General features: G+C 42.0%; 2 protein-coding genes across 3 annotated transcripts; one reads left to right on the plus strand and one right to left on the minus strand.

Moving 5' to 3' along the window:
- Positions 1–38: 38 nt before the first annotated feature.
- Positions 39–13,142, minus strand: cops7a (COP9 constitutive photomorphogenic homolog subunit 7A). Of its 2 annotated transcripts, XR_013933116.1 has the most exons (9): positions 13,048–13,142; positions 8,914–9,036; positions 7,308–7,383; positions 6,227–6,315; positions 4,716–4,918; positions 3,353–3,458; positions 2,934–3,103; positions 792–960; positions 39–677 (listed from the first exon to the last, which is right to left on the minus strand). XR_013933116.1 is itself a non-coding variant. In XM_080427669.1 (8 exons), the coding sequence occupies exons 2-8, from the start codon at positions 9,034–9,036 to the stop codon at positions 638–640; spliced, it is 807 nt and encodes a 268-aa protein (XP_080283795.1). In that variant the 5' UTR covers positions 13,048–13,142; the 3' UTR covers positions 39–637. The 2 variants fall into 2 exon arrangements, 1 of the variants encoding a protein (XP_080283795.1); XM_080427669.1 differs by lacking the exon at positions 792–960.
- Positions 13,143–15,233: 2,091 nt separating this feature from the next.
- Positions 15,234–16,790, plus strand: LOC308083493 (serine--tRNA ligase, cytoplasmic-like; the record flags this gene model as incomplete). The annotated part of the gene is made up of 1 exon (XM_080425805.1): positions 15,234–16,790. The coding sequence occupies one exon, from the start codon at positions 15,234–15,236 to the stop codon at positions 16,788–16,790; it is 1,557 nt and encodes a 518-aa protein (XP_080281931.1).
- Between the last annotated feature and the right edge of the window lie 10,161 nt (positions 16,791–26,951).

A 26,951-nucleotide genomic window follows, 5' to 3' on the forward strand; every position in this document is an offset into this window, starting at 1 on the left:
GCGCTTAATAGAAAAATATGAAGCCAGTGACAGAGCCATTAAGTACAGGGGCTTTATTTCACATCCTGGTTTTTATACATATCTCACCTCAGCAAAGAGAAAGAAGAAAAGAAAAGAAAAATATTACAACTGAACAAGTATTCACACTGAAGCGAAACAAAGCGGTCTTTTAAAATGATTCAGATACAAACATACCCATCAAAAACACCCACCCCCTACTGCTATTGTGGCTTTTAATGTCTCCTGGTCAAAGACTAGCGTTTCTCCAGATGACACAGGTTGTGGAGCTGTTCTACTTGTCTGTCATTCTGTGTACACATTGGAAAGGCTATTTTTTTAATGTATACTATTTGTCTGTCAGGACAACTGCATAAGTATCCAGTGTGTGTGTGTGTGTAAATCCATCTGATTGAGATACAGAGTGAGTTAGACAGAGAGGGAGGAACTAATGACTATTAAGTTCCCGGAGAAGTGTCCCTTGTCCTTTTTGCACAGTGGGTGTGCGTCTGAACATCGGTCACATTTATCAGTTTCTCTCTTTAATCCGTCCATCCATCAGGATGACGGTGGTCTGTCCGTTAATTGGTGAGTGTGTCCGTGCACCAGTGGACTCATCTCCGGGTTCTCTTAAAAATCTTCAGTTGGACTTGGACCAGATCTTCCCGCTGCCGCGCAGCCTGGATGGGGCGGAAACCACAGAAAGCCATGAATAGTTTAGCGAGAAGAAATTAGAGTGTTTGTTTACTTAACATCATTACAAGTACCATGTTCTGCCAACAGTTTGTTTTCACCTTTTACTAAAGGCACTAAGTGGGGTTTAATTTGGGGACTGGGTACAGTAGAGTGTGCAGAGGCGGATGTGGGGCGGGGTAGAGTGGGATGTGAGGTGCTTCTCAAAGAGATACGTCTTCAGACCACAACAGAAGATGTTGTCCTGCAGAGGCGTCATTTCAGAAAAAACTAGAGGGGTGGCAAAAAAAACAAAAAAAACGTGACGCAGCAGGCTAAATTTATGATAGCACACAAGACAACATGTGTCTTTATAACACTGTTTATAAAGATTTTATATTTTCAAACTCATTCTGTATTTCCAACATGACATTGACATTGGGTGATAGCATACAAATAGTTAAGTCTAAACCTGCTATGAGGCAATACCACCAAGATATCCTAAGGCGAGATTAGTTGCAGAACATTCCATATAAAACGTGCATATAGAGCACTGAACAACATACTGTAGTATAGGCTACCGTAGAATATACACTTGCACAAGACACGGTGACACACAGCTGGAGGTGGAGAAAATAAAAAATATGCGTAAAATAAATGACTTCGTTTAAATGTGAACTCAAGGAGGTGGCAACACCTCTTTTCCTGACTGCAGCAGAAAGGACAAGCCACCACAGATGACCCAAAAATATAACCTGCTGCAATTTTTATTCCAATACATTTACAGTTACAGATGGATTTTCTTGTCCTAAATAGATTCGGCTTAAAGGAGCACTTCACCCACTTTTTTTTTAAACTTTCTCTACATAATTGGTTCTCAATTGGTAGGCAGGTTTCTGAACTGTCCACAGACTACCTCTAAGACAGAGTGAGTAACCAGAAATGGTACCATCTTATAAATCAGCATTAGCAAGGACCAATTATATGAAGATATGGTTGAAAATGGGTGACATGCTCCTTTAAACCATACTTAATTTGATCATCTTGGAACGTCAAGTGTTTTGGTTCTGAGTGATGCTTATTATGGGAATTAAAAGCCTTTGTGCTCTTATCAACAACCCGGTAAAAAAGTCAGAAAATACTCAGCACTTTCTAAGCAGTGATGAGGACAACAAAAGCCAAACAACTTGACAGTCAAAACATTTAATTGAATCACCAGAATGGGAAACAGTTCTTTCAGGTAAAACGCAAACCTAGTTTGTGTATCCAGTGACATCCAGAACAGATGTGAGATTCACGCTTGGTAATTGGCGCTGGATAAAAGTGTAATAGAGAGAGATCGACCCTGATGGCAGGGGTTACTGTACCACTGCAAAGCATGCAGAGTGTCTCATAATGAAGCAATGCTATGCGGACACACGCCTGCATAAACCACTTATGGTGGCAGCTGGCTTTTTAATGCTTATTTGTGGTTGAATTGACATTGCACTCCAAGAGCACATCAAGCTAAATGGCTCTAATCCAGTGTCTGGGCCCGCGGTCTTTATCGAGCTGTCACTGTTGATTCATGTCGCCTTTTGTTTTCGTTTTGCAATTTTGAGACACGTAGGAATAATGAGAGGTGTCTGGCCTCAGACTTCCACAGAAAATCTGATTTGGTACTGAAGTGACATTATGCAATGAAGCATGACACAACAGGTAGTTTGACCGAGGCCAAGGTCAGAGATGCGTTCTAATTGTGCTGCCAAAGCTTACTTTATACAGTTCGTCACAGAACTGCTCTTCAATCTAATCATGATATTTTTAATTAGTTTGCACGGGCAGCATACAGAACAGTGTAGACTATGCTTGTTTATATATATATAATTTTTTTCTTTTTATATATGTATATATATTTTGTTTAAATTTGTGTCTTTAATTTTATGTCTTCCTGTTTTGGGGTGATAATTCAATGTGTTTATTGAGCTTTTATATTTTATTGGTTGCTTTAAAAAGCTTTTCTGTACATTATTATATGTCTTTAATGCTGAATCCTGCTGTGGAAAAACCCAATAAACAAAGTTTAAAAAAAAAAAAGAACAGTGTAGACTATGCGTTTCGGCACAAAACTCGCACAATACTTGCTTTTATACAGTGCAAAATGGAAACACTTTCCAACTATTCTAGAACATGCACCCAGTAATAAAAAATTAAAAAAAATCACTCGAACAAACTTGAGTAGCGCTGACATTCTCTTAAGCTATATTCATTCTCATGATACCTACCCTTTGACCTTTGAACTCTTCTTGCCTGGTTGTCTTGGTTCCTGAGAGGAGGCGGGGTCTCGTGGCTCTGCTGGCTGGTCTGCATCCACATTGGAAGCAGCACCGGCGGGGGCGGGGCCGGAAGACGGCGAGGCAGAGCTGGCCTTTAACGTTTTCTGTAGATTAGAAACCTGAGGGAGAAGAGAATGAGGGACATGATGCTTTATTACAGTGTGCCCTCAAACCATTAGTGGAGGAGAGGGGAAAAAAAGAGGCAATTTCAAGTTGGGAAGCAAAGTGAAATACCATGAGTAGCTTGGGGCAAAAAAAAGAATGGAAAAAGAAGAAAAAATGAATGATCAGGAGAGAGGGAAGAGAGAAAATCCAGCACTACATCAAGTATTTCCTCTGGGGGGGCGAAGTTGAAAACAGGAACTGACCTCTGTCTCCACCTGGACCTTGACCTTCAGCTGGCTCTCTCTGTACTGGTTTGCTCTTTGCACCTGCTCCTCAATGCCACACAGCACCGCCTCACACCCCGTGCACCTGATATGGGGGGGGACAGAAAAAGACAGATGCTAAACTTGCGTCATAATAGGCGAAAATTGGGTGAACATTCTGTGAAAGTAGCAGATGTACAATTTGCTATTAGATCAGCTATTTGTTGTACAAAGAAGTATATAGGGATTAAAGTGGTAAACCTAGTGGCCATTCATGTACAGTAGGTTATCGTCAAAGGGAGCGAGTTATCTGTGTCAAGTTCTTGAGCTGTTGGCTGCAAGTATTATCAAAGTCATTTTATTGTGCTTTTGTATACCCATATCATCCAACAACAGCCTTTCACTTGTTGTATTCTTAACCCTCGTAGGGTCCTCGGGTCCTTTTAACCCGGTTTAACATTTTCAACATGAATTAAAAGTATGTAAAAAAAAATTGTTCTCTATTTTGTTCTATTTGCCTTATTTACTGTACTAAACATGCGATATGAAAATGAAAATTTTCATGAAAATTTTCACCCAGGGCCTTCGGGTCAAAGTGACCCGAAGGCCCTAGGTGTGACTAAAACACGAAGACCCTACGAGGGGACATGAAAGTAAGCCTACTTAGCGCTTGGAATTATGTTTTTATATTTGCTCCCAAGTCCGTTTTACACTACCAGGGTTGCAGCTCAAGGAATAAGGCTAGAAATGTCATACATGCCATAAGAACACATCTTAAGAAACACATTAATTAATTTTTTTAAGGCTTTAGTGTCTAAATCAGTCAGTGTAGTAGGATGATATGGGTATATAAAAGCACAATGAAATGGCTTTGGTATTTCTTGCAGCCAAAAGCTCACGGCTCAAGAAGCTGACACAGATAACACACTCTCTCGGGCAAGAGTCTTTACCTCTTACATACATAAAGGTGATATTAAGCCTATTATTCACACATTGACACAGTTGGCATTTCTTGCCAGCTGTCCTTCCACCATTTGGCAGCTGCAACTGTGTTGCTTTTAGCCTAGATTATGCATTAGAATATTGCATTTTTCTAGTATTTTTGTTTGCTGGTTTCGTTTGTGAAATATGCTGCTCTGCTGACAGTAGATCTGTCCATGTTTGCGATTGGTGATATGCTACCAAAATGGCCCCTTTTATGTAAACCCCTAATCCTGGGTACATTGAACTTTCTTCATAGTACAGGCCCCAGTTCTCTTACACACACACACAGGTTCCTGACCAATCGTGTTGACCATGTAGGCTACACAAGTCCTGATGAAGACTTTGTAAACAAAATGTTGGCCTATGCACACACACTGACCACTCCTGCAGTGTGCTGACTATGCTGGGGAGCTCGTTGGGGCCCAGGTCTCTGCCGACGCTGCAGTCCACCTCCACCTGCTGGTTGCGCTGGTCCAACTTGCCCTGGATGATGTCGCAGTACACGGCATCAATAAGCAGGTCCTCCAGTTCACGCACGTTCTTCAGCTCCAGCTGCTGCAGCAGCAGAGAGTAAGGCAGGCACTGGAAAAAATGGGAAGCACAAGTGAGTGAGTGTGTACACACACGCTCGCGCACACACATCAGATACAAACATGGACATACCTACACACAAATGGCAGACACGAACAGAAGAGTGTGCACATATCGCCGGCGTTCGCATGCCATACAAAAAGTGACATGATGAGACTATAATCTCCATCCGCTCTTTATTGCCTCGGTAAACAGGCAGAGAATTCCATTCCATTCCGAGGGGTCCGCGGGAAAGTGAAAAAACTGCTACAGTGAAATTGCTCATTTGCCTAAATGTCACTGTGAGAGAGAGAGCCGAATGGGATGTGGTGGGATGGGGTTGGGTAAGGGTGGGGGTATTGTAGGAAAGACTTTGAAATTTAATAAGCTCTTATTGGGGCAATTAAGGAATGCGAGTCTACATGCATGGTACGGTAAAGATGTGGTGTTCAGAACAACACAGAGGACAGGAAGGGGGAAGGCAGGCCGCCGGTGGAGAGGCTAGATTAAAGGTGATGCGAGGAGACAGAGCTGGAGAGAATAAATGAATCAATTATTAAAGAGAGGAAGAGAAGAGAAGCGGGGCAAGAGAAAAGAGGGAATGCAGAGAGGAGGATGAGAACAAAGACTTTTCCAGAGGAAAAAGGGTGGCAGATGATCTGAGTGTTTGAACAGAGGATAGAATAGGTGCTGATAACGAGGAGATCTGAGAAAGGACACAAGACGAGAGGAAGTAAGACACTCTTCTTGACAGGGAAGGTTAGTCCGTCGCCATGGTTCCAATCAAGCCGATACCAAAATAGCCGAGAGCACCGACATCATAAGCTTGAGCTCACAAGAACTCCTTTCCTTTAATTTGAACGGTAACACAAAGCAGAGAATACAATGAAGCCTGCTTCATAAGGCAACATACAGTAGATGCCTAGTGCCTACATCATTAATAACGATGCCTTTCATTAGCCACATACTGTAGGGATTTGATGTGTGCTTCCGCTGGGAAAACGAAGACTTATTCTCTGACAACCATCAAAGAAAAGAAAGAAAACAAAATAAAAACCCAAAACGCACCATTCATATAAAAACGAGTTTAGATGAGATGTTATTGATTTTCTGTGAGAAACACTTCCCACTCAGACAGAAAATGAAGACATTAACTTACTGTTTACACCTAGAGGCAGTTGGCTCATTCTTACATGCTCTGAGTATTTTTAGTGTCTCAAGGACATTTTGACAGGGCTGCAGCGATGATTGAACCTCAAAGAACCCCTTTCCATTATCGAGGCCCGTCACTCAAAACCGCTGGCCCGTTCTGGTGCCTACCTTGAGGTTGGATGCCAAGCTGATGATGGACAGGTGGCGAAGCTTGTTCCTCTGTGCAGGGGTCAACTCTGGAAGAGACGCCGCCCTCTCTGGATGGGTAAAGAGGAGCAAAGAGAGAAGACAAGAGAGATAAAACGGGCTAGATGTTAGGAGGTGTCGAGCTGTCATAAGAGACCGCTGTAGTACGGTGGCCATCGCTTTGAGGGATGACATTAAATAACGGCGACACGCACGGGTGAGGGTGCCCATGCTGTCAGGGAGCATGGGGGGCTCTCTAGTGACTAGCAGTGCCAGCAGGCCAGGAGGCAGCTCTGACAGCTCCTCTTGGGCTCCGCTACAACGCTGTTTGAAAATTAACCCATTAAGACCTGAGACGATTCTTTAGAAAATATATAAATCCTAACAGTTTTTGGAAAAAAAGTCTAAAACATTTTTCAAAAATAGTAGATCTACAAGCTCATAGCGCGGCACTCGGTGCCGCGCTATGAGCTTGTATATCTGCCATTTTTGAATAGCCAAAGAAATCTAAAGTGACACAAATGCGTTCCAGGTCTTAAAGGGTTAATGTGCTCCCTGTTGGCGTGATTGGGGGGAGGGGGGGGGGGGGTCGGGGGGACGACAATAAAATAGGCTCTGCTCTTTTTTTTTCTTCCTGCGGGCTACCTTTTTATTATTATTATTATTATCATCATCAGCATAAAGTTAGCTATAAATAATACCCCACCCCGAGTCCTGTTCAAGCTACATGATGCATTATATCGAGGGCCGGTTTCACTGCAGTGAGATTAGTTTGTTGTCCTTCGGCTTCGGGGGGTGCTGCCACCTCGTTTCGGCTCAACCAATTGGGTGACAGCTCATTGAGTTATGACCTGCCCCCCCGCCCCCTGTGATTGGGTCTGTAAAATTACCTGGCTGCGGTATCTCAGCAGATGCCTGCTTTTTGGTACCTCTTGAGACAATGCGCCCCTGCCTGGCAGCCATAGAAATACAGCCAATAATAAAAAAATAAAATAAAAAAATGTTCTGGGAGGTCCCCACACTATTACTTATTTACACTGTTCTGCTGGTGCCACTGACATACCTTTGTAGTCACTATAGGTTCCATAAGCAAAGAGGTTGAGGAGCTGGTACACCGGGGCATGGGGACCTGTCTCCAACTGTGGTCCAGAGAGGAAGGGGAGAATAGAGAGGACAGGGAAGGGAGGGAGAGGGCAAGTGGGCAGAGATAGGGAGTGGGCAGGGAGAAGAAAGAGAAGGCATGAGGGAGGGAGGGAGGGAGGGGGAGAAATACAGCCTGTGTCAGTTGAAGAAAGGATGGTTTTATCTTTTGACCACCATCTTCGATTCTGAGGATGACTCTGGTTGAGAGAACTTAGAGTGAGTGTGTGTGTGTGTGTCCCAAGGTAATGTATGTGAAAGGAGTGTATCTATGTATAAGTCTGTTTGAGTCTAACTCTGAGAGAAAGAATATGTGTGTGTGTGTGTGTGTGTGTGTGTGTGTGTGTGTGTGTGTGTGTGTGTCCCCCAAGGTAATGTAAGTGAGAGGAGTGTATTTATGTACAAGTCTGTTTGAGTCTGAGAGAAAGTATATCTGGGACACGAGGGATAATGTGAATATATACAGTATGTGTGTGGTAGGGGTCAACCAATTTTTTACTGATCAAAGAGACCAATAACCGATATTTGGAGCTAGGGATTTAATGGTATGAAATTCACAGTACAGTATCCAACAATACCATAATGTTAAATACAGTGTACGTTATTTTACAGTATAGAACAGTAATTTAGTTTTCTAATTATTTTGTGTGATATGTCCCATTGAAAATAAAACTGGCTGAGACTGTCACTTAATAAGAATTGCTGGTCCACCTCAAGGTCAATCTACCTTAAGGCCAGGCTAGCTCATTAGACCGTTTGCTCTGTCTATTTGGGATTATTTGGGGTTTAAACCAGATACAAACAGAGCCCATGGATATCACGTGGGCGATTTGCAAGCTTTACAACTTTTACAAGAGAGTTGCACCAGTGAAGGAGTCTCAAACCACAGAACTTAAAAGGTGCATTTATTCACTGACAACTAAACTAAACTGTACACACAGTAGTTTACTGGAGCCATGATTGGTGCATTCTAGGCCGGCCCATTGAAAATGTACAATTTGGTTCGTAGAACCCACACAGTCGAAGGAGATTCTTTGGTTTGAGCAGTGTTTTGTTTAGTTTTTCTGCCTATTGATTTCTTCTTATTTTGAAATCTGCCCCATTTTCTAGAGGAAATACTATTTCTAAAAGAAGCTGTCTCGATCCTAGTCGGAAATAAACAAAAGAACGTATGAACTGAAAACAATGTACACGGTGTGTAAGTGCACTTTCTTTTAACCTCCGCAGCAGAAAGTGAGTCGTTTTATCTCATGTTGGCTATTTGAGCCAGACTATAAAACTGTACTTTTCAGAGAGTGGTTGCTGGGGGTGCATGCATCACTTTAAATTGGCTTTTTAACCATTTCATTTGCAGATTCCGATAATTACACAAATGATGAATATTACAGCCGATAATACGCTGGACCGATAATGGGTCGACCCCCAGTGTGTGAGACAGAGAGAGAGAGAGAGAGAGATCGGTGGTGTGTGTATTTGTATGACAGAGAAATGAGAAGAATGAGATTATGAATGTGTGTGTGGTACTGCACCTCTCTGACATTGGGCAGCTCCAGGATGTCAGAGAAGACGTAGAGGCCTGGAGTCTCCAGCAGAGAGCTGACAGCCTGGGCCAGAGCCGGGCCAGACAGAGACAAGAGTTGCTCCACCTCCATCTTGACACCAGGGGGGTAAACAGGGGGCAGAGAGAGAGATACACCATAATGGCTTAGATTGTATCAGCATTCAGCACTGTACGGCTAACCTACCAGAGAGGCTAGATGGAAACGTTGTACCATAGAGCAGTGGTTTTCAACCTTTTTCATGCCAAGGACCCCTAAATTGATATACATTTGGCCGCGGACCCCCATCTGAAAATGTTTGGTGCCAGGGACCCCAAGAAGCAGAATTAAAAAATTATTGCTTTAAGAAAATATATATTCAAAGATTTGCACACATTTTCAAGATTTTTCAAAAAATTGCAGATCTACAAGCGCATAGCACGGCACTCTGTGCCGCGCTATGAGCTTGTAAATCTGCTATTTTTGAATAGCCAAAGCTAAGTGGTTAAAATGACGCTATTTTCACTGGGGAACTGGTACCCCCCCCCCTCCCCGGACCACTGGTTGAGAACCACTGCCATAGAGAATAAGGTTGGGAAAATATCACAAATATTTTCATTGTATTCATTTAAAAAATACATGTTTAAACTTGATTGGTTTAAATTAGGCATTTCTGTTTGCTTTCCACCATGTGCTTGTTGAGTTTGTTGAAAAAACATATTTATTTCCATATATAAGAAATAACTTTTTAAATTTGCATATTAGAGAAATGTATCATAGAAGAGTAGAATCAGAATCAGGATCATCTTTGGTTGAAATTCGTTTTTGTGCAAGCTCCGTCGTTTTGATTGTTTCCAGAAAGAAAAGAAAGAAGAGGGTTGGGGGGACAGGGGGTCAAGAAAAAAAAGAAGGAATCAAAGAAAAGAGACATCTACATATTTACACATAGCATATCCATCCAAACATTAGAGTGTCTGAGAGAGTAAGCCATCATGACCAAGCAGGAGGTTGAACATAATGGTTGTTGATGGCCATTCCGATTACTGTGGCAACTTAATCTGTGACCACACTTCCATTAGAGACAGAAAGAGTACTATACTTAGTAGACCGGACATCAGAAGTGTATCGTATTGGAGACAACAGGAGACAGTAAGGACATTCATACTAGGTCAGTGTATTCTTAACTCCTACAATACACCTTTAAGGTCTTGACTAAATTAAATGATTGTAAAAGTAGATTGTACATTTAAAATAATACATTAAGTTATCACAAATCAACCCACAATTTAAGTACTCAATGGTAAAATGTATTTAGATTTGTTATTAGTATTGTGCAACCCAAGGGGCAGACAAATCTAATTGCAATTACATCATTCTAAAACATTTCAGTAATTATTTTAAGTAGCCTATTCACCTTTACCCTGCTTCTTTGTCAGTTTCACTCTTTAATAATGTTTTATTGTATTTGAACGTTTTCTTAAAATGGGAGATTCCATGAAATGCCAGTCTACAATCCATGAATTCTCAATTGAGGAGCATATCGATTTACTGGGACACCACTGACATGTGTGAGTAATAACTTTTTCATGCTTTCCAAGCCACTGAACAACCACTAATGCCCTGCAGAAAAGGACACTGGAAAAGGAAAAGTATCAGCCCCAGACCTTAGCTTCTTAGACTATTAGACAGCACTAAAACAGATAAATGCACCAGAGAAACATTAAGAGCCGCTCGACCAAACCAACTCTTTCCATTATGTAAATTTTCACCTTAAAATTGCCCTGATGTCCACTAAAGTTTACATACTGTCAAATGTAGTGGATGGCAGACAATGTACAAAAACATTTAATTAATAAAATCGAAATGTCAAGATGTTTTTTTTCCCTCTTCAAAATAAAGAAAGTCACAAGAAACCCTTAACTGGAATAAGCAAATTTTTGCTTGCTAATCTCCACTGTGCTACCAATAATAATAAGAATATAAATAAATACATATAACTTAAAGAAGAAAGAAAAAGATTGCTTGTAAAACAATATTATGCAAGTTAAGTTATCTAGACTTACTCCATGAATAGGCTATATATATATAACAACAAGCAGCTCCACAAGTATACAGCATTCTAATGGATGGTACACCCATCTCTTTTTGCATCTAAAGAGCCTCAAAATGTTTTGTCAGTGTGAGGGTTTTCTTTCTGTTTACTGAACTATTATGCTGACCTCTTGCACTTGGCTCACTCTTTGGTAAACCTTGAGTCAAGAGCGCATACTTTCCTAGGCCCCTATGAGCTTGAGCACAGCCTCAGACAGGGTCCTCTTGGGTTGTTCAGGGCATCCAGGCTTTTGCAGCCCAGGCTTGTTATGATGCTGTCATTTTTATCTTCTTTTTGTAAAGCACTTTATAACTTTGTTCCAAAAAGGGCTATACATATAAACTTTGTTATTATTGTCATACACAACAGACAGTGTGTCAGTAAAGCCCAAAGGATTATCAAAGACTGCAGCCACTCCAACCCTGAACTGTTTCAGATGCTACAATACTATCTGGCAAGCAGTAAAGCCCGGAAAAGCAGGCTCAGACAGCTTTTTCCTTCGGCAACCAGGCTTATGAACAATGGACATCATTGTCAACACTCTGCCTGTCACAACCACACACACACACAGTGTATGTAGGCAGTGTAACAACTGCATACACAAATGAAAATGTATTCATATGGATACATTTTCAGAACACAATCAGAGACATATTAACAACAGGCCTAATACATTTATTTGTAACACTTTATATTTGACACAAATTTGAAAGTGCTACATTGCATAAAAGTCAAGAAAATATATAAATATAAATAATAATAATAAACAGCCTACAGGGTTGGCTGCCAGTAACAGCCTGTAGTATTTCTCATTTACAACACTGTCTCAAACCCAAACTGCTCAATTGGAAATGCTCTTTTGGCTAACAGTGGACTGGAAACATTGTGGATTACACTGGGCAGCTCCAATGCGTGAATGGCTGAGAAACCCTTTCCCTAATATCATCCTGGAAGACACCAACCTCATTAAGGAGGAAATGCTTCACTGGCTAAGAGTGATAACTCTGAATCATTATGCAAGAGCGGTAGTTTTGCTTTGTCCCAAACTCACAATAAGTACATTACTAATTTCATTATTTACTATTATCATAATCAATCATAATATTGGGAGACAGATGAAAGTCTGAATGCCAGTGCATGATAACATAAATAGTGTCATATTGATACAAACAACATTTGCATTTGGTGTAAAAGAGGGTGGAAGAGCAGTACAATAATATAGATCAGATATGTAATCCAAGTCCCCATAAATGAATAATCAAGAATTGTGCAGGCGACAGGGGTGCTTACTGTATATAAATATAGAGGAATACTGTGTATGTAAATAATAGAGGTGACATTTATTTTCAATTCCACCACGAATCAGTACATGTAACAGTGTGAAAAGAGAGTAGTCATTCTTCTGCAGGCAGAAATTCTACCTTTAAATTTTGAGTTTAGTATTATTCATATAGCTCTGTAGTGTACGACCAAAGCAATCTTCAAAGAGCATTTGTGGCAGGACTCCAAGACGGTCATTTCATTTCGATTTTCATAAGCTAATGTGTGAAGTTTGATAAATAAAAACAGACCATTGCAATAAGTGCTCACAGATGGTCAAGAAGAGCCACAGGACGTTGAAGTCAAATTAAATGGGACGTTGTATGACTCAGTGAGTTGTTGCTGAGCCAAATTTCCTGCCCGGCGTTAGACGTGCTAGTGGGGAAATATATCTTTTGGCAAACGTTACTGAAATAAACGACTTCAACAGAAGAACATAAAAGACACGTAGCAGCAAAGGGCTAAAAGGTACCAACCCACACAGCCACAGAAAACATGTTAGTCGTGCATATTAATGTGTCATGCATGCTACCTAGCCCGGTGGCTAACAAGTACCGCAAGGCTTGAGCCAAAAGGCTGGGCCTCTTCTCCTTTTACGCCTTTCTAGCAACAAAATGCACACCATTGTATCGTACGAACAACTGTTGATAGTGGCTCGAATGCACATTTTATTCAAAATAATACAAATAATGCAGAGAGGACGACGTTTTTACCTTATTCTGTCTGTTTGTGGAAGATAGCCTCTTATCTCGGTGGCTCAGTTCCGCTGTCACGACGGTCACAGCAGCACGTTTGACAACAACAGAGCGTGCTCTCCGATTGGACTAAAGTGGAAAGTGGGTGGGGTATGTTAGCTGCCAGTCAGGGGGATACTGGTAACAGCGCCTCCCAGCGGTGATGTTGTCTACTGTACTGTCAGCTTTGGTAGCCTACTTGTAAACCACACAGTGTGACAGGGATGGAATGAGAAAGTAAAATAATGCCAGTGTATAGTGAAACTGAGTGGTTATGAAGTAGAGCTGTGGAGATAAAATGTTTTTTATTCCTTGCGGGGGATTTGTGTATTGGCTACCCTGTTACACTAACACTAATTTAGCCTAAACAGTAGACCGACCTCTCTCTTCTCTGCCATTTGTATTTACAAAAACAACTGGCAAGGCTGTATCAAAAAGTATTTAGACATTGTATGAGCATTGACATTCCCTAGCCGTTGAATGTTCATCAATTAGCTCAGCAGTTTGTTTACGCTGTCATCATCCTGCATCAAAATAAACATTTTAAATGCACTCAAGAGAAGACCTGATTGACTGTCAACACCACGCGTTGGAAAAGCTTCACACCATATCCCTCACTGGCAGTTATTTGTTGTTAACACTCATGTCCTGCTTCTGATCATCATCCAAAATGCACACAAAATTTAAATATCAGTGTTTTAGAGTAGACAATGGTCTGCCGGAGAATGACGTTACTCATTAAATACCCCATTTTAAATGTAAATAAAAATGTATAGGCCTATATTAAGAAAATTAAAAGCTTTTGTTGATTTCAACGGCACAAATTAGAGCATTTGGAATAACTAAATGTGGGGTGCAAAGCTCAGCAAAGGTCATAAACATAGAACTTAATATATCTAAAAAATTATACCAGCACAAATTATAAAATTTACATCACAATGTAGCACAAATCCAGCACTAAAGAATGACACAATTTGTATTCATGTTTTGATCATATGGGGTACCAACTTCACGGAGGTTGTTAACCTAATGGATGTATGCTGTTTGCTTGTCCACAGATGGTATGTATGTTGTATGTTACTTACCTGGCATCCTTCTTACTTTGTAGCACTCAATTATTTTCTTGGCACTCTATACTTGACCGTGGCCTGTTCTTACTTTGTTGACTAGAGTTCATGCAGTTTAGAGTTCATGCAGTCTCTGATCTTTCACTTTGTAAATTGCCCTCGATAAGAAATGGGCTTAAATGCCTAAATTATACAGCTTAAGACATCTCTAATGGCTTATTGTAAACTGCACATCTGGGCCCCTGTCTAAAACACATCCATTTCTAATGACTGCATGAAATCTGGTATGCGTACAGTACAGCCTGCACTATTGCAATCTAGTCTGCAATGGCTCTTCATTTGTCTCCATAAATATTCATCCTTCACTTTATGTGAGTATTCATTCCCTCTCATGTACATAAATCCTCCTTCATTTCTAGTTTCCAGACTTTCCAGTTATTGTTTTGTTTTTCAGTTCTTTGGTGAATGGTGATCCTGTCAAGCTGAATGACCTCCATTTGACAGAGACAGACATGTTTGTAGATGTGGTCATACAACACATCAAACCACGTCTTTGGCTGGCTGTCTTAACACATCACAGTTCCACAAAGCATTCCGCTCCATGCTTTGCTACTGACTGACGGTTGTCTGAACTCCACTCATCCCAGGATGTGCATGTACGCACACGCGCACACATGCAAGCACGCAAACAAGCATACACACGCTTATCGAGCTCTGGTCTGACGTCGCAACAGAAACCATTGCCTAACAACAGCGATTTGCGCTGATCCGTTGCCTAACGACACCCGTCCAGTCCTTATATGGCATATTTGCAGATATGTGCTGCAAATGGGCATGTCCATATTGGTACATCATATGCCAATATGCACTGATGTCAGGCATGTCCAGTCCATATATGGTCAATGGTCAAATCTGTGTGCCCGCCAGACACCACCCGCTGGTCTAGTGTTGAGTCTTGGAATTGCAACGGCTGGTGATGTCACGGTACATGACCAAATGACCTACATCTGCACCCAGACCTCACAGCATCCATTTTGAACAACAAAGACACACCAGGTACGAAGACAGAGGAAATAATCAAGAGCCAAGGGAGAAAAGATGGTACTAGATTTGGACCTGTTTCGGAACGACAAGGGCAACGATCTAAAGGTCATTCGTGAGAATCAGACAAAGAGATTTAAAGATGTTACTCTAGTGGACAAACTTGTCGACGCAGATACAAAATGGAGAAAATCTCGCTTCACTGAAGATGACCTCAACAAGAAAAAGAATCTCTGCAGCAAGTGCATTGGACAGAAGATGAAGAAGAAAATGGAGTCGGATGTTGGAGTTGTTGGAGAGGATGATTCCTTACCTGAAGAAGCAAAGAATCTAGAGGCTCTGACGGCTGAAACATTATCAGCGCTGACAGTCACCCAGATCAAGCAGCGGTGGTGGCTGGTGGACGAGGCGATGCAGAAAAACAACAGCGAGAGGATAAGGCTGGAGGCAGAGCGCTTTGAGTATCAGAGAGAGATCGGTAACCTCCTGCACCATTCTGTACCCATCAGCAACGACGAGGACGCAGGCAATGTGGTGGAGCGTACCTGGGGAGACTGCAGAGCCCAGAGGAAGCACTCCCATGTGGACCTGGTGGTCATGATCGACGGCTTTGATGGAGACAAAGGAGCCGTCGTGGCTGGCAGCAGAGGCTACTTCCTGAAAGGGCCCCTGGTTTTCCTCGAGCAGGCTCTGATCAACTACGCCCTCAGGATCCTTCACGGTAAGAACTACACCATGCTCTGCCCGCCCTTTATCATGAGGAAGGAGATCATGCAGGAGGTGGCCCAGCTGAGCCAGTTTGATGAAGAGCTTTACAAGGTGATTGGAAAGAGCAGCGAGAAGAAGTCAGAAGACAACGACACGGATGAGAGGTACCTAATTGCCACCTCGGAGCAGCCCATCGCTGCCTTCCGGAGGGGCGAATGGCTCAAGCCTGAGGACCTTCCCATTCGCTATGCGGGACTCTCCACCTGCTTCAGAAAGGAAGCGGGCGCCCATGGCAGAGACACCCGTGGCATCTTCAGGGTGCATCAGTTTCAGAAGATTGAGCAGTTTGTGTTTGCCTCTCCGTATGACAACAAATCGTGGGAGATGTTTGATGAGATGATTGCAACGACAGAGGAGTTCTACCAGTCATTAGGAATCCCTTATCGCATCGTCAACATTGTCTCTGGGGCCCTAAATCTCGCAGCCAGTAAGAAGCTTGACCTTGAGGCCTGGTTCCCAGGTTCCAAAGCGTTCAGGGAGCTGGTGTCCTGCTCCAACTGCACCGACTACCAGGCCAGACGTCTCCACATTCGCTATGGACAGACCAAGATGGACAAGGCGAAGTTTGTTCACATGCTGAACGCGACCATGTGCGCCACAACACGTGTGATGTGTGCCATCCTAGAGAATTACCAGACAGAAGATGGCATTGTCATTCCAGAGAAGCTCAAGGACTTCATGCCCCCCGGTATGACGGAGATGATTAAGTTTGTGAAGGCCAGCCCCATTGAGCAGAAGGCTAAGAAACTGCAGAATGGAGGAATGAAGAAGCAGGGAGGAGACCATGGCCTGCAGGATGCGATGGAGAACATGTCTGTCAAAATGACGTGTCAATCACTAAAATAATAGGAGTGCAGTAATTAAGTTGTAAAAAGTAAAAAAAATATTTGCAATTAAAAATAAGTTACATCCTTGGTTTACTAGAACCGTGCACAAGAACTTTGGCACTAGACAACTCAAGCTCCTCTTCTAGATGCATTTGCCCTATAGCCATGCCGTAAAAACAATGAATGAGAAATATTCAGAATCCAATGGGTCTGGAATTGGATATTTATCAAGGCTACTATTTGCATCTCAAAATCCAACCATACAGTACATCCTCGTCTCGCAGGTAATGCTGACTAACAGGGCTCTAGTAAAACTGCATAGGCTAATCACCTGTGTGCAGTACAGTACAGTACATAAACATTGACAAAAGGCAACCCATTTCATCCAATAGCTCCTGGACTCCCCCAGAATCCTGTTTGTGGACTTCAACTCTGCTTTCAACAACAGCTCTGCTCCAAGCCAAGCTCACCCAGCCGAGCATCCACCTTGCACACTGATCCCTCGACAGACAGAGGAAGCAGAATGTGCAACTAGATATGCTTGTCTCTGACACTGGACCGACCGCTGCAGGGCTGTGTACGCTCTGCCCTGCTCTTCTGAAGCTGCATCTCGGTCAGTCAACTGAAGAAATTCAGGACCTGCACTCTCCAGTACTGGAAGCGAGCAAGACAGACAGACAGACAGACAGACAGACAGACAGACAGACAGAAACACACACACACACGCACACACACGCACACACACACACTTATTCAAATACACACCAACAGACAAAATTATGTTCAAACCCACCACACATTTATACCAACCCTTAAATACATATAATAAACCCACTGCACACACATTTACATAAGCATTCACATAGGCCCTTCATGCTCTCTCTCTCTCTCACTCACACACACACACACACACACACACACACACACACACACACACACACACACACACACACACACACACACACACACACACACACACACACACACACACACACACACACAATATTGGGCTATTGTGTTCCTCGGTTGCAGACGTTGGCTAGTACCCTAACCTTAGCTCACTGCAGCTTCCTGCTGGTTCTCAGCAGGAAACCGGTGGATTGTGCAGTCCGGGTAGGGAATGAGGCTTTGCCCCAGGTGAAGGAGTTTAAGTATCTCGGGGTCTTGTTCACGAGTGAGGGGAGGACGGAGCAGGAGATCAGCCGGAGAATCGGAGCAGCAGGAGCGGTATTGCAGTCGCTGTACCGCACTGTGGTGACGAAAAGAGAGCTGAGCCAGAAGGCAAAGCTCTCGGTCTTCCGAGCAATCTTCGTTCCTACTCTCACCTATGGTCATGAAGTGTGGGTCATGACCGAAAGAATAAGGTCGCGGGTACAAGCGGCCGAAATGAGTTTTCTCAGACGGGTGGCTGGCATCTCCCTTAGAGATAGGGTGAGAAGTTCGGTCACCCGGGAGAGACTCGGAGTAGAGTCGCTGCTCCTTCGCTTGGAAAGGAGCCAGCTTAGGTGGTTCGGGCATCTAGTACGGATGCCTCCCGAGCGTCTCCCTAGGGAGGTCCTCGCTGCACGTCCCACTGGGAGGAGACCCCGGGGCAGACCAAGGACCAGATGGGCGGATTACATCTCCACACTGGCCTGGGAACGCCTCGGGATCCCCCAGGAGGAAGTTGCTAATGTTGCTCAGGAGAGGAAGGTCTGGAGCTCTCTGCTGGAACTGTTGCCCCCGCGACCCGACTCCGGATAAGCGGTTGAAGATGGATGGATGGAGCTTCCTGCAGAGATAGCCTCATTAAGGAACTTTCAACACCTGTGCTGGCTCGTAGGAGTGCTGTGGTGCCAGTAGGACGCCATTGCAGAGTTACTGCTGCTGCAGAGAGAGCACAAACTTCTAATGTGTTCTTGCACAACCCAAGTAGTCATTTCTCTTGTGCCAGGCTACTGGATGAGATTGTTATCTCTTTATGGCAGTGGCTGCCAAAATTGCCTTTGGTGGGTGGGGAAATAATTGAAGCCTACTTTTTCCTCTCTACACAAGCTGGTTTGTTGAGTAAAGTAGCTCCTGTTAGTTTATTTGTGATTGGGAAGGTACAGTAACATTACATGCGGATGCACACAAACGTGCAGATCGAAGGAAAACCTCGGGCTGATAAACATTTTAATATCAAGAAAATATAGTGTGTGGAAGTCTTTGTTTGTTCGGTTTTCTTTCAGGCCCTCTCCTACTCACCTGTCCATAACTGTAGTTGTGCAGTATTGAACAGAGAAATTCTGGACAGAGAAATGTCAGCTTTAGAAGCAGACAAAGGTACAGATAGTGTCAGGCAAAGCACATTATGATTGGTATTTGAGGGGTTTCAGGATACAGTATAGCATAACAAAGCCCATTGCGTATGCATAGCAAAAAGTGTCAGACAGCTATTCTCACATAGAAAAAGAGGCCCTGAGTAAGGATGTACATTGGCCATATGTAGTACAGACCATCTGGCAGCCACAGTATGATATCCAGTACAAAACATCATGGAAATGCAGATGCATTATACCGATTACCTATTCAGCCAAAAGTGCAAGAATGTAACCCAGTTTTCAGAGTTTTGTTCATTGATGAGATGCTAAGGGGAATTGCAATGCTCACAGAGTGATTCAGTCTTGATTTGAATAAGGTGATGCACTCTACTCTGAATGGGTGGCCTAACCCTGTTACAGATAATGTGACTAAAACCAGACTGGGAAAGACACACTGAACTCTAGTCTATAAAGAGTGATTGTGTAGAGTGGGGAATGTATGTACTGTACTGTATGTACACAATAAAACCTCAGTGTTCATTTGTAGCTGTGACAGTGTACAAAAGGGTTCATTCGGTCACATTTGTAAATGAACACTGAGGTTTTACTGTACTGTATATGCCAGACAGGTAGATCTGGCATTCAGGTCTAGATCAGATGATTTAGCTATTTTTTTTACATTTTCTGAAACTTCTTTAAAGTATATGAAATAGGGCTTAAGTGGTTAAAGCCGTTGCAATGTGATGTTGTTGTGAAAATTAAGGCCATCGCATGCAGCCTCTTAATTTGGACAGAGACATTGACATGCTAATGAGCACCTGGTTATTTAGAAATATTGTCAGTTCATTTTAGCAACAACAGCAACAAAAAAATGCTAAAGGCAAGTTCATGGTGTTGACAGTGTGTGGAAGAGGTGTTGATGACTAACAACACAACACAACACACAGAAAAGGTTATGAGGCAGGCTATAACTCGAACAAATAAAAATAGGTCGCACTCAGAAATAGAAATATGCACTCCATATACTTAACAAGTCGATCACAAACATTTCGGCTATCCAGCCCTCATTAGTGTGATAGCCAAAACGATCAACGTTTGTGATCAACTTGTGAGGCATATGGAAGAACAAAAGTCAACGTTTTTATTTCTGGGTGGCAGCTTGTGTGTGAAAATCCCAGTAGATCAGCAGTTTCTGAAATACTCAGACAAGCCTGTTTGGCATCACCAACCTTGCCATTCTGATGCTCAGTTTGAACTGCAGCACATCGTCTTGACTATGGGTACATGCTTAAATGCATCGAGTTGCACCATGTGATTGGCTGATTAGAAATTTGCGTCAAGGAGCGGTTGTACCTAATAAAGTGGCCGGTGAGTGTACTTGTACAGTATATCTTTTGATAATTTGACCTGTTTCTATCCTGTGTTTTTCTCCTGCTCTTACTCTAATCTCTATGTTCCTCCCATCCCGTCTCATGAAAAAAATACTACAAATGATGGAGCGCTAGCCTCGATCTCTAGGCTTTTATTGCTTAGTTTTGCTAAAAAATAAAAGCCTGGCCCAACTATAGCCTGTACTGGGTATGAGGAAGTGTTTCATTTCCCAACCAACCAGAGTGCAGTGGGCGTCGCTCGTAATGTTGTGTTAACGGGGCGGGGGTTGACGGACAGATCGGTGAACCAATGGGATCAGGCGCCGTCTCTCGCCGGCTCTATACACACGCCCCTTTATACACGAAATCAGGAGGGTTGCAGCAGGCTAATGGAGCGCAAACACACAAAAAAAGAATTTCATCCACTTATTTACACCTGTAAACTTGTGATGTGACAATAAAGTAGATTCTGATTCTGATTGTAGTCAATTGGTTATTTTCGGTAAAGAGATTTGGTGTTGAGGGAAACAAGGAGAGGACGTATAGAGTCCTGGGGGACCCAGGTCATCTACTGGCTTCAAGTGGTTCAAGTGTTGTATGTCACTGAAGGCAGAATGAAGGGTAGGCGGCCATCTATGGGTTTTATCCAGCCAATAAATAGATAGATTTGGGGTGGGGGCTTCTGTTCTATCTGCTGAACTGATTTGAATTTAATTACCTTTTAGTTTAATTGTTTATTCATTAGGATCCCAGTTGGCACGTAAATGCCAGCTTGTCTTCCTGGGGCCCGCACAACATTAAAACAAGAACAAAATAAAATGTGTCCTAGTATACTCCTTTAAACACAAAACAGAAACAAAACATCTGCTCTCACCAGTGGCTGAATCAATCAGTGACAAAACAAAACAAAACAAAAACAGAAAAGAGTGCACAGGGACAGATAAAACTAAATTAAAACATCAAACCATTAACATAAAAGTACACAAAGGATGAAGAAAAATACAAAAAGAGGGTTATATAAGTAAAACTTTGGTTTTCTAAAAATAATTTAATAAAAACAGGATTCCATTTTTACAGTGTGGCACATAGCGGGCGAGCCGTCTAGAAGAGGAGTATAAATTAGAAGTCAGAATGGTTTATCTATTTTATTGCCAATTATAGGTGTCCAAAAGCACATAGTACAAAAATAAAGTGAGAGTAATTAGAGAGAGCGAGAGAGCTATTACAGTGTGACAGAGAAAGATAAAGACGTAGAAGATGATGCAGGAAATGAGAGAGGAGGGTATAGATAGATAGATCTTTATCTATCTACCCTCCTCTCAGAGTCAGAATCATAGTCTATATCAGAATCAGAAACAGAACCAGGCGGACCCAAGCAACCAGACAGCCAGGACTGTCTGCAGAGCAGCACACAATCAGTTTGACCTAAAGATAGAAACAGACAGACAGACAGACAGACAGACAGACAGACAGACAGACAGACAGACAACTATGCTGTCTAGACAGGACTCACACAGGCATTGAAGCAGACAGACAGATCGGTGAACAGCTCGGTAGGCAGACAATAATATCAGAGGCAAGGAGGCAGGCAGGTGGGTAATACAGACAGGCAGAAAGATGTGACACAACCACTTAAGCCCTATATACTTCGCTGTCCGGAGTCCCCCGGGGAATATACAAGGCCCCCTCTTTTTTACCTCCACACTCTTTGCCCAAAATAGCCTCACAACAAGTCATGTTGTGAAGTTGTAGATCTGCTGTTTTCGCAGAATGTTCTCCACAGAATAATAAGGACGCCAGGGTTCATGTGGTTAAGAGAAGCAGGAAGGCAGGTGGGCATCAGGAAGCCCGGTAGATTGTTTGGCCTTCTTTATTTGCAGAGCGTGGCCAGTGCGATGCTGGCACAAATGGAGGCCAGGAGGCCAATGAGCATAAGGACGGTAAACTGACTCGTTAAACACTCAACGGCCCCCTTCATTCCCTGGGAGCCTGATTAAACACAACGCACAGCTCTGTTCACACAACAGCACTCCATTCACTAATGGGCGTCCTATGTAGGATAGATTAGTATCATCGTATATAAGGAGATAGTAGGTAACCATTAAAGCTAAGTGCGACAGAAATTACTGTGGGTGGAGTTGTTATGCTTTCATTTTTGTTTATGGCCCACTGTAACTCATGCAGACATGCACTGTAGACAAGCACTGTACACGTGTCGTATATTGGCCATGATCAGACAGGAAAAAACACTATTCCCTAAGTGCAAGAAGAACAAGGATCCAGTTTGAAAGAGGGTTTGTCCACAGAAATGTATTTATTTCCATAGACGTTGACATCTGCATTGCCAATCACAGAGTGTACTTAAATCACAACAACATCACAATATATACAGACAGACATTTCACATAGGACCTCCTCTCTCTCCTCCTTCTTGACCACTCATAAACAAGCTTCTAAAAACAGCAGGCTTCCTGACCAGCCCTTTTCTCAGTCACACAATCTGTCTTGGTTTAAACACAGAACATTTATCTATTAAACTGCACTTTTACACAAGCTCATAATATGAAATCATTGTTCAACATCCCATTTAGCCTCAATATAACACACATATGTATTCAACCTTCTATGAATGATTTAGACAAAAAGAGATAACCTAACTAACATTACTTTATTCTTAGATATAAGAGCAGCTGGTTGAATCAGCTGTCTCTGTCTGTTGTGACTCTGGGCCCTATTTACCTTTCATCCTAATGCAGTAGTCGCAGCTTCACACCTGTTCAGAGCAAAAGGTCTCACAGCACTATTTTCTTACCATATAAAGTCTCACAGTCTATTTCTCAATTTAGAATGCTATTCCCACACTGTTATTAACCCTTAATAAATGATATAGTCCTGGATATACCATACAACTTCCCCTCTTGGAGGATGATCAATAATCCTCCATAAAAAGGGATATCCAGAGACTTATCTCAATCTTTACTTGAAGGTGATCTCCAAAATCTTTTTTAGACAAACAGATTTTCCTGTGTATTGGTTTAGCATAATAATGACCCCTCTTGTGGGTTATGGAACTAGTAACATATCAACGCTTATTTCTCTGTAGACAAATGGAAATGAAAAGCAATCTTCATAGGGTTATCAGTCAAAACACATCATATAACATACTTTAACATGAAATGTTCTTAGTGTTCACGCGCACAGAATGTTCTTCTGTTCTTTCTTTTTTTTCGCTTATACTAACAACGCAATGTTTCTGGTAAGCCTCCTTCTTTGAATGTCCATGTTTGCACCTGTAGAATGATCAGTTATTAAAACAAAAGCTGTTCCTCATTGTCCAAAAACTGAAGCCACGAAAAAGACTTTTAACAAGCCACTTCCTTGAAATCACTGCCTTTTTGGGTATACCCCCACAGCTATTTTCAGCGCTGGACGTAGACAAAGAACATATGGGATTATCCACCCGTGTGTAGTAACCTTCATTCTGCAGATGAAATTTTGTTGAATCTCAAAGGCCAGTAGAACTGAATTCTGAAACATAGCCGTCTGCTTGACGTCTGTGGCTCTATAAACCTCCGTCATTCTGCCATCCTGTGTTGTTGCGCTGAGCTGTCAAACCGGACCTCGTCGTGGACATTTGCAGAGCTGGGTTCAGAAGTTGACCCCCCTGCTGATATGATAACGCAGAGCTGTGTAGATGGTGTCGGATTGAAACGGTAGATCTCAGTAGAAGCAGTGGAGTTGCAGTGCAGTGCAGATTGGAGAATCATTTGGGTAGAGCAGCTGTCCTAGCATATCTTTGGCGTGCTCCTTTTGACATCCCACCGACTCCTCCTTGCTGCTATAGACACGTCCACTCCACCATGGTCCCCCCTGGACTATCAGCATCTCCAAATTCCTCCAACGCCATCATCAGTGTCTCCAACGTTCTCCATCTCAATCTGTTCTTAGTTTATAAAAACACTTGGAAAAAACTTTCCTACAGAATCTAAACATATAGTATATTTTAGCTATGACCTAATCGTTTTATCCCTACATAACATTGACTCAATCTTACATTACAGGCTACTATGTTACTTTTCAATTTTTTCTCTTTGTTATATTTTACAAAACAATGATTCCCATTTGTTACTCATACATCAGAACGTTTTAGCATTTTCCTAATAATAAATAAAAATTTTACTGTCTCAGCAGCTATTTAACTCTATGTCCTGACAATAATTCAAAATGTGTAGGCCTACTATAGTAATCCCTGTATAAGCGTTCCCCTCTGGATCCTAAATTTTATAATAACAAAACTTTCACTCTCAATATTTTCAAAATGTGTACACTCCTTAATAAATCTATTTTACTTAAGTACAGATTATAATGGTCAGCGCTGGTGGTGTCCATCACAAGGGTGTCAGAGCAGTCTAAACAAATGGAACAGACCCCCCTATCTGTCTGCCACCTATTGACTAGCTTACTAACTTTTCCTACCATTCGACACTCGGGCATGGGAACTGCTAAATCAATTCCCTACCCCAAGATCCATCGCTAAAAATAAACACCAACTGACATTCTAACATGCCAGCTGCTTTAGGTCTGTTCCCAAAAACTACTCTTATCCACCATTGTAACCAACACCCCCGCACTCACCTTAAATCTCCAAAATGAAACCAAATGTTCCCTCTGCTCCTGATTAGATAAGACAAACAAACAAAATATGTGGTAATTTCAAGTCACAAATGAGCACAGATCTCCTGTTGCATGCTTAAGTATTATAAATATTATCTATTCCTTGGACAAAAAGTTTCAGCTTATTTTTAGCCCCAGTGGTGAGCCATTGAATTAGGTTTTTAGCTCACCATTGAAACTCTGAACATTACTCAATTTGTGATATATAAAAGGATATGACTCAGACCGGGAACTGTTAACAAGTTGTCACTCAATTTAAGGCAAAGTTTTATCTAACATCCAAGCACAACAAAGAAAAGTCCTTGTTTTTTTCAAGAAAACCTGCAAAGAAAAAGTTTGATACCCCCTCTTAACCATCAGAGGTAAACAATGGTTCTCACTTAAGTCCTTCGGATCTCCTAAAAATAAACCAAAATCTAATGCATTTATGCATTGTAACAAAATATGGATCACACAGAATCTCTCTGGTGCACATGGCTCAATCCTCCAGTTTAACCTCTAATTATATCCAAAACCTTAATTTTAAAATCAGCTCCATCCGTGCATCACTCATGAGTCAGTTCAACTAAATCATTTGTCTATTAATTAAAGCACGCATGTGTAGCTAATACATCCGTTCCTCAATTTCTAGGCACCTTTTAACAGATCCAAAACATGGCCGTGCCATGCTATCCCCGTCGTGATCAATCTCAGCGTCTCCCCAGAGAAAATACGAACGATTCCGTTTCTTGGCCAAAGTAACGAAAATCTCCCATGGGCGTGCACTCCCAGGTCATATCTCTCAGGAAAAAAGCCTCAATCTTACACAACAGGGACCGCACATCACAACAATACACTAGACCAGCCAAACAATTAAAACTGCCATGAATAAGCACAAAACAGACCGAAATCGTTTCTATCTAATAAAACTTTAGTAGTATTCAATTAAATATTTTTCCACACGGACATCAACAAGGTCTGTAGTCGATCAAATTTAACCCTTGCTTATAACATTCCAATTATATTCCTAAATTCACTTTTTACTGTCCTTTTTTTTTAAATTACTTTAACAGTTCAAAAATATTACTTTCACTATTATTTAGACTATTATTTTGAATAGTTATGTTTCTGTTCAACAATTGACTATCTACACAATTATTTCACATCTCTCCCCTCTTTCAACACATTCAACAAAAAATGTGTTGTATAAAAATGAAACCCTCCAACCCCAAAAAACAGCACTGGGTCTAAGCTATCTCAAGCACACAGCGGCACCGAAAAACTCTCAATATCCAGGCGTAAAAAAAAAAAAAAAAAACCTAACCTTCCCAAGACACAGATCACAACAACCACAGACCGCGCCCCCCCCCCAGGGAAAAAAATCGCGCGTGTCAACAAACAACACACACATACAGTCACCTCTCCTAAAACACCAAAATAATCACATAACTTTTTGCAAAAACACCTTTGGATGGCAGGCAATTGTTACAAGCACAAGTCCTGCTTTTACAACCGAAAACATAATTAGATCAGTTAAAGCTGATTTTGTGTTCTATAAATAACAATACTAGACTTCCCAACAACACAAAGACACACTCAGTACAAGACCAACATACAACGAGACAAACATCACCTCCACCGCACATACACTCTCACATACACCCAGAACTCACATCACCAACCACACAACAAAGACACAAAACAACATTACCGCGTCACCACCGCCAGTAAACAAACAAAGACAAGACCAGCTTCACAACGTGAAGAACGCTCAAGCCCAAAACAACACAAAAACAGAATCAAAATCAACTTAGCATCAACACTGCCAATCTGAAATGAAATAGCATTACCACGAAAATGATAATCCAAGATAAG

Source organism: Gymnoscopelus braueri (assembly GCF_963280865.1).
Source record: "Gymnoscopelus braueri genome assembly, chromosome: 4".
Taxonomy (NCBI): domain Eukaryota; kingdom Metazoa; phylum Chordata; class Actinopteri; order Myctophiformes; family Myctophidae; genus Gymnoscopelus; species Gymnoscopelus braueri.

Excerpts from the sequence above, each read along its gene's own strand:
- cops7a (XM_080427669.1), bottom strand. The coding sequence starts at position 9,036 with ATGGAGGTGGAGCAACTCTTGTCTCTGTCTGGCCCGGCTCTGGCCCAG. Across the intron at positions 4,919-6,226 it reads GCTTGGCATCCAACCTCAAG|TGCCTGCCTTACTCTCTGCT; the intron begins GTAGGCACCAGA and ends CATTTTTTCCAG. Across the intron at positions 3,104-3,352 it reads AGGTCCAGGTGGAGACAGAG|GTTTCTAATCTACAGAAAAC; the intron begins GTCAGTTCCTGT and ends CTTCTCCCTCAG.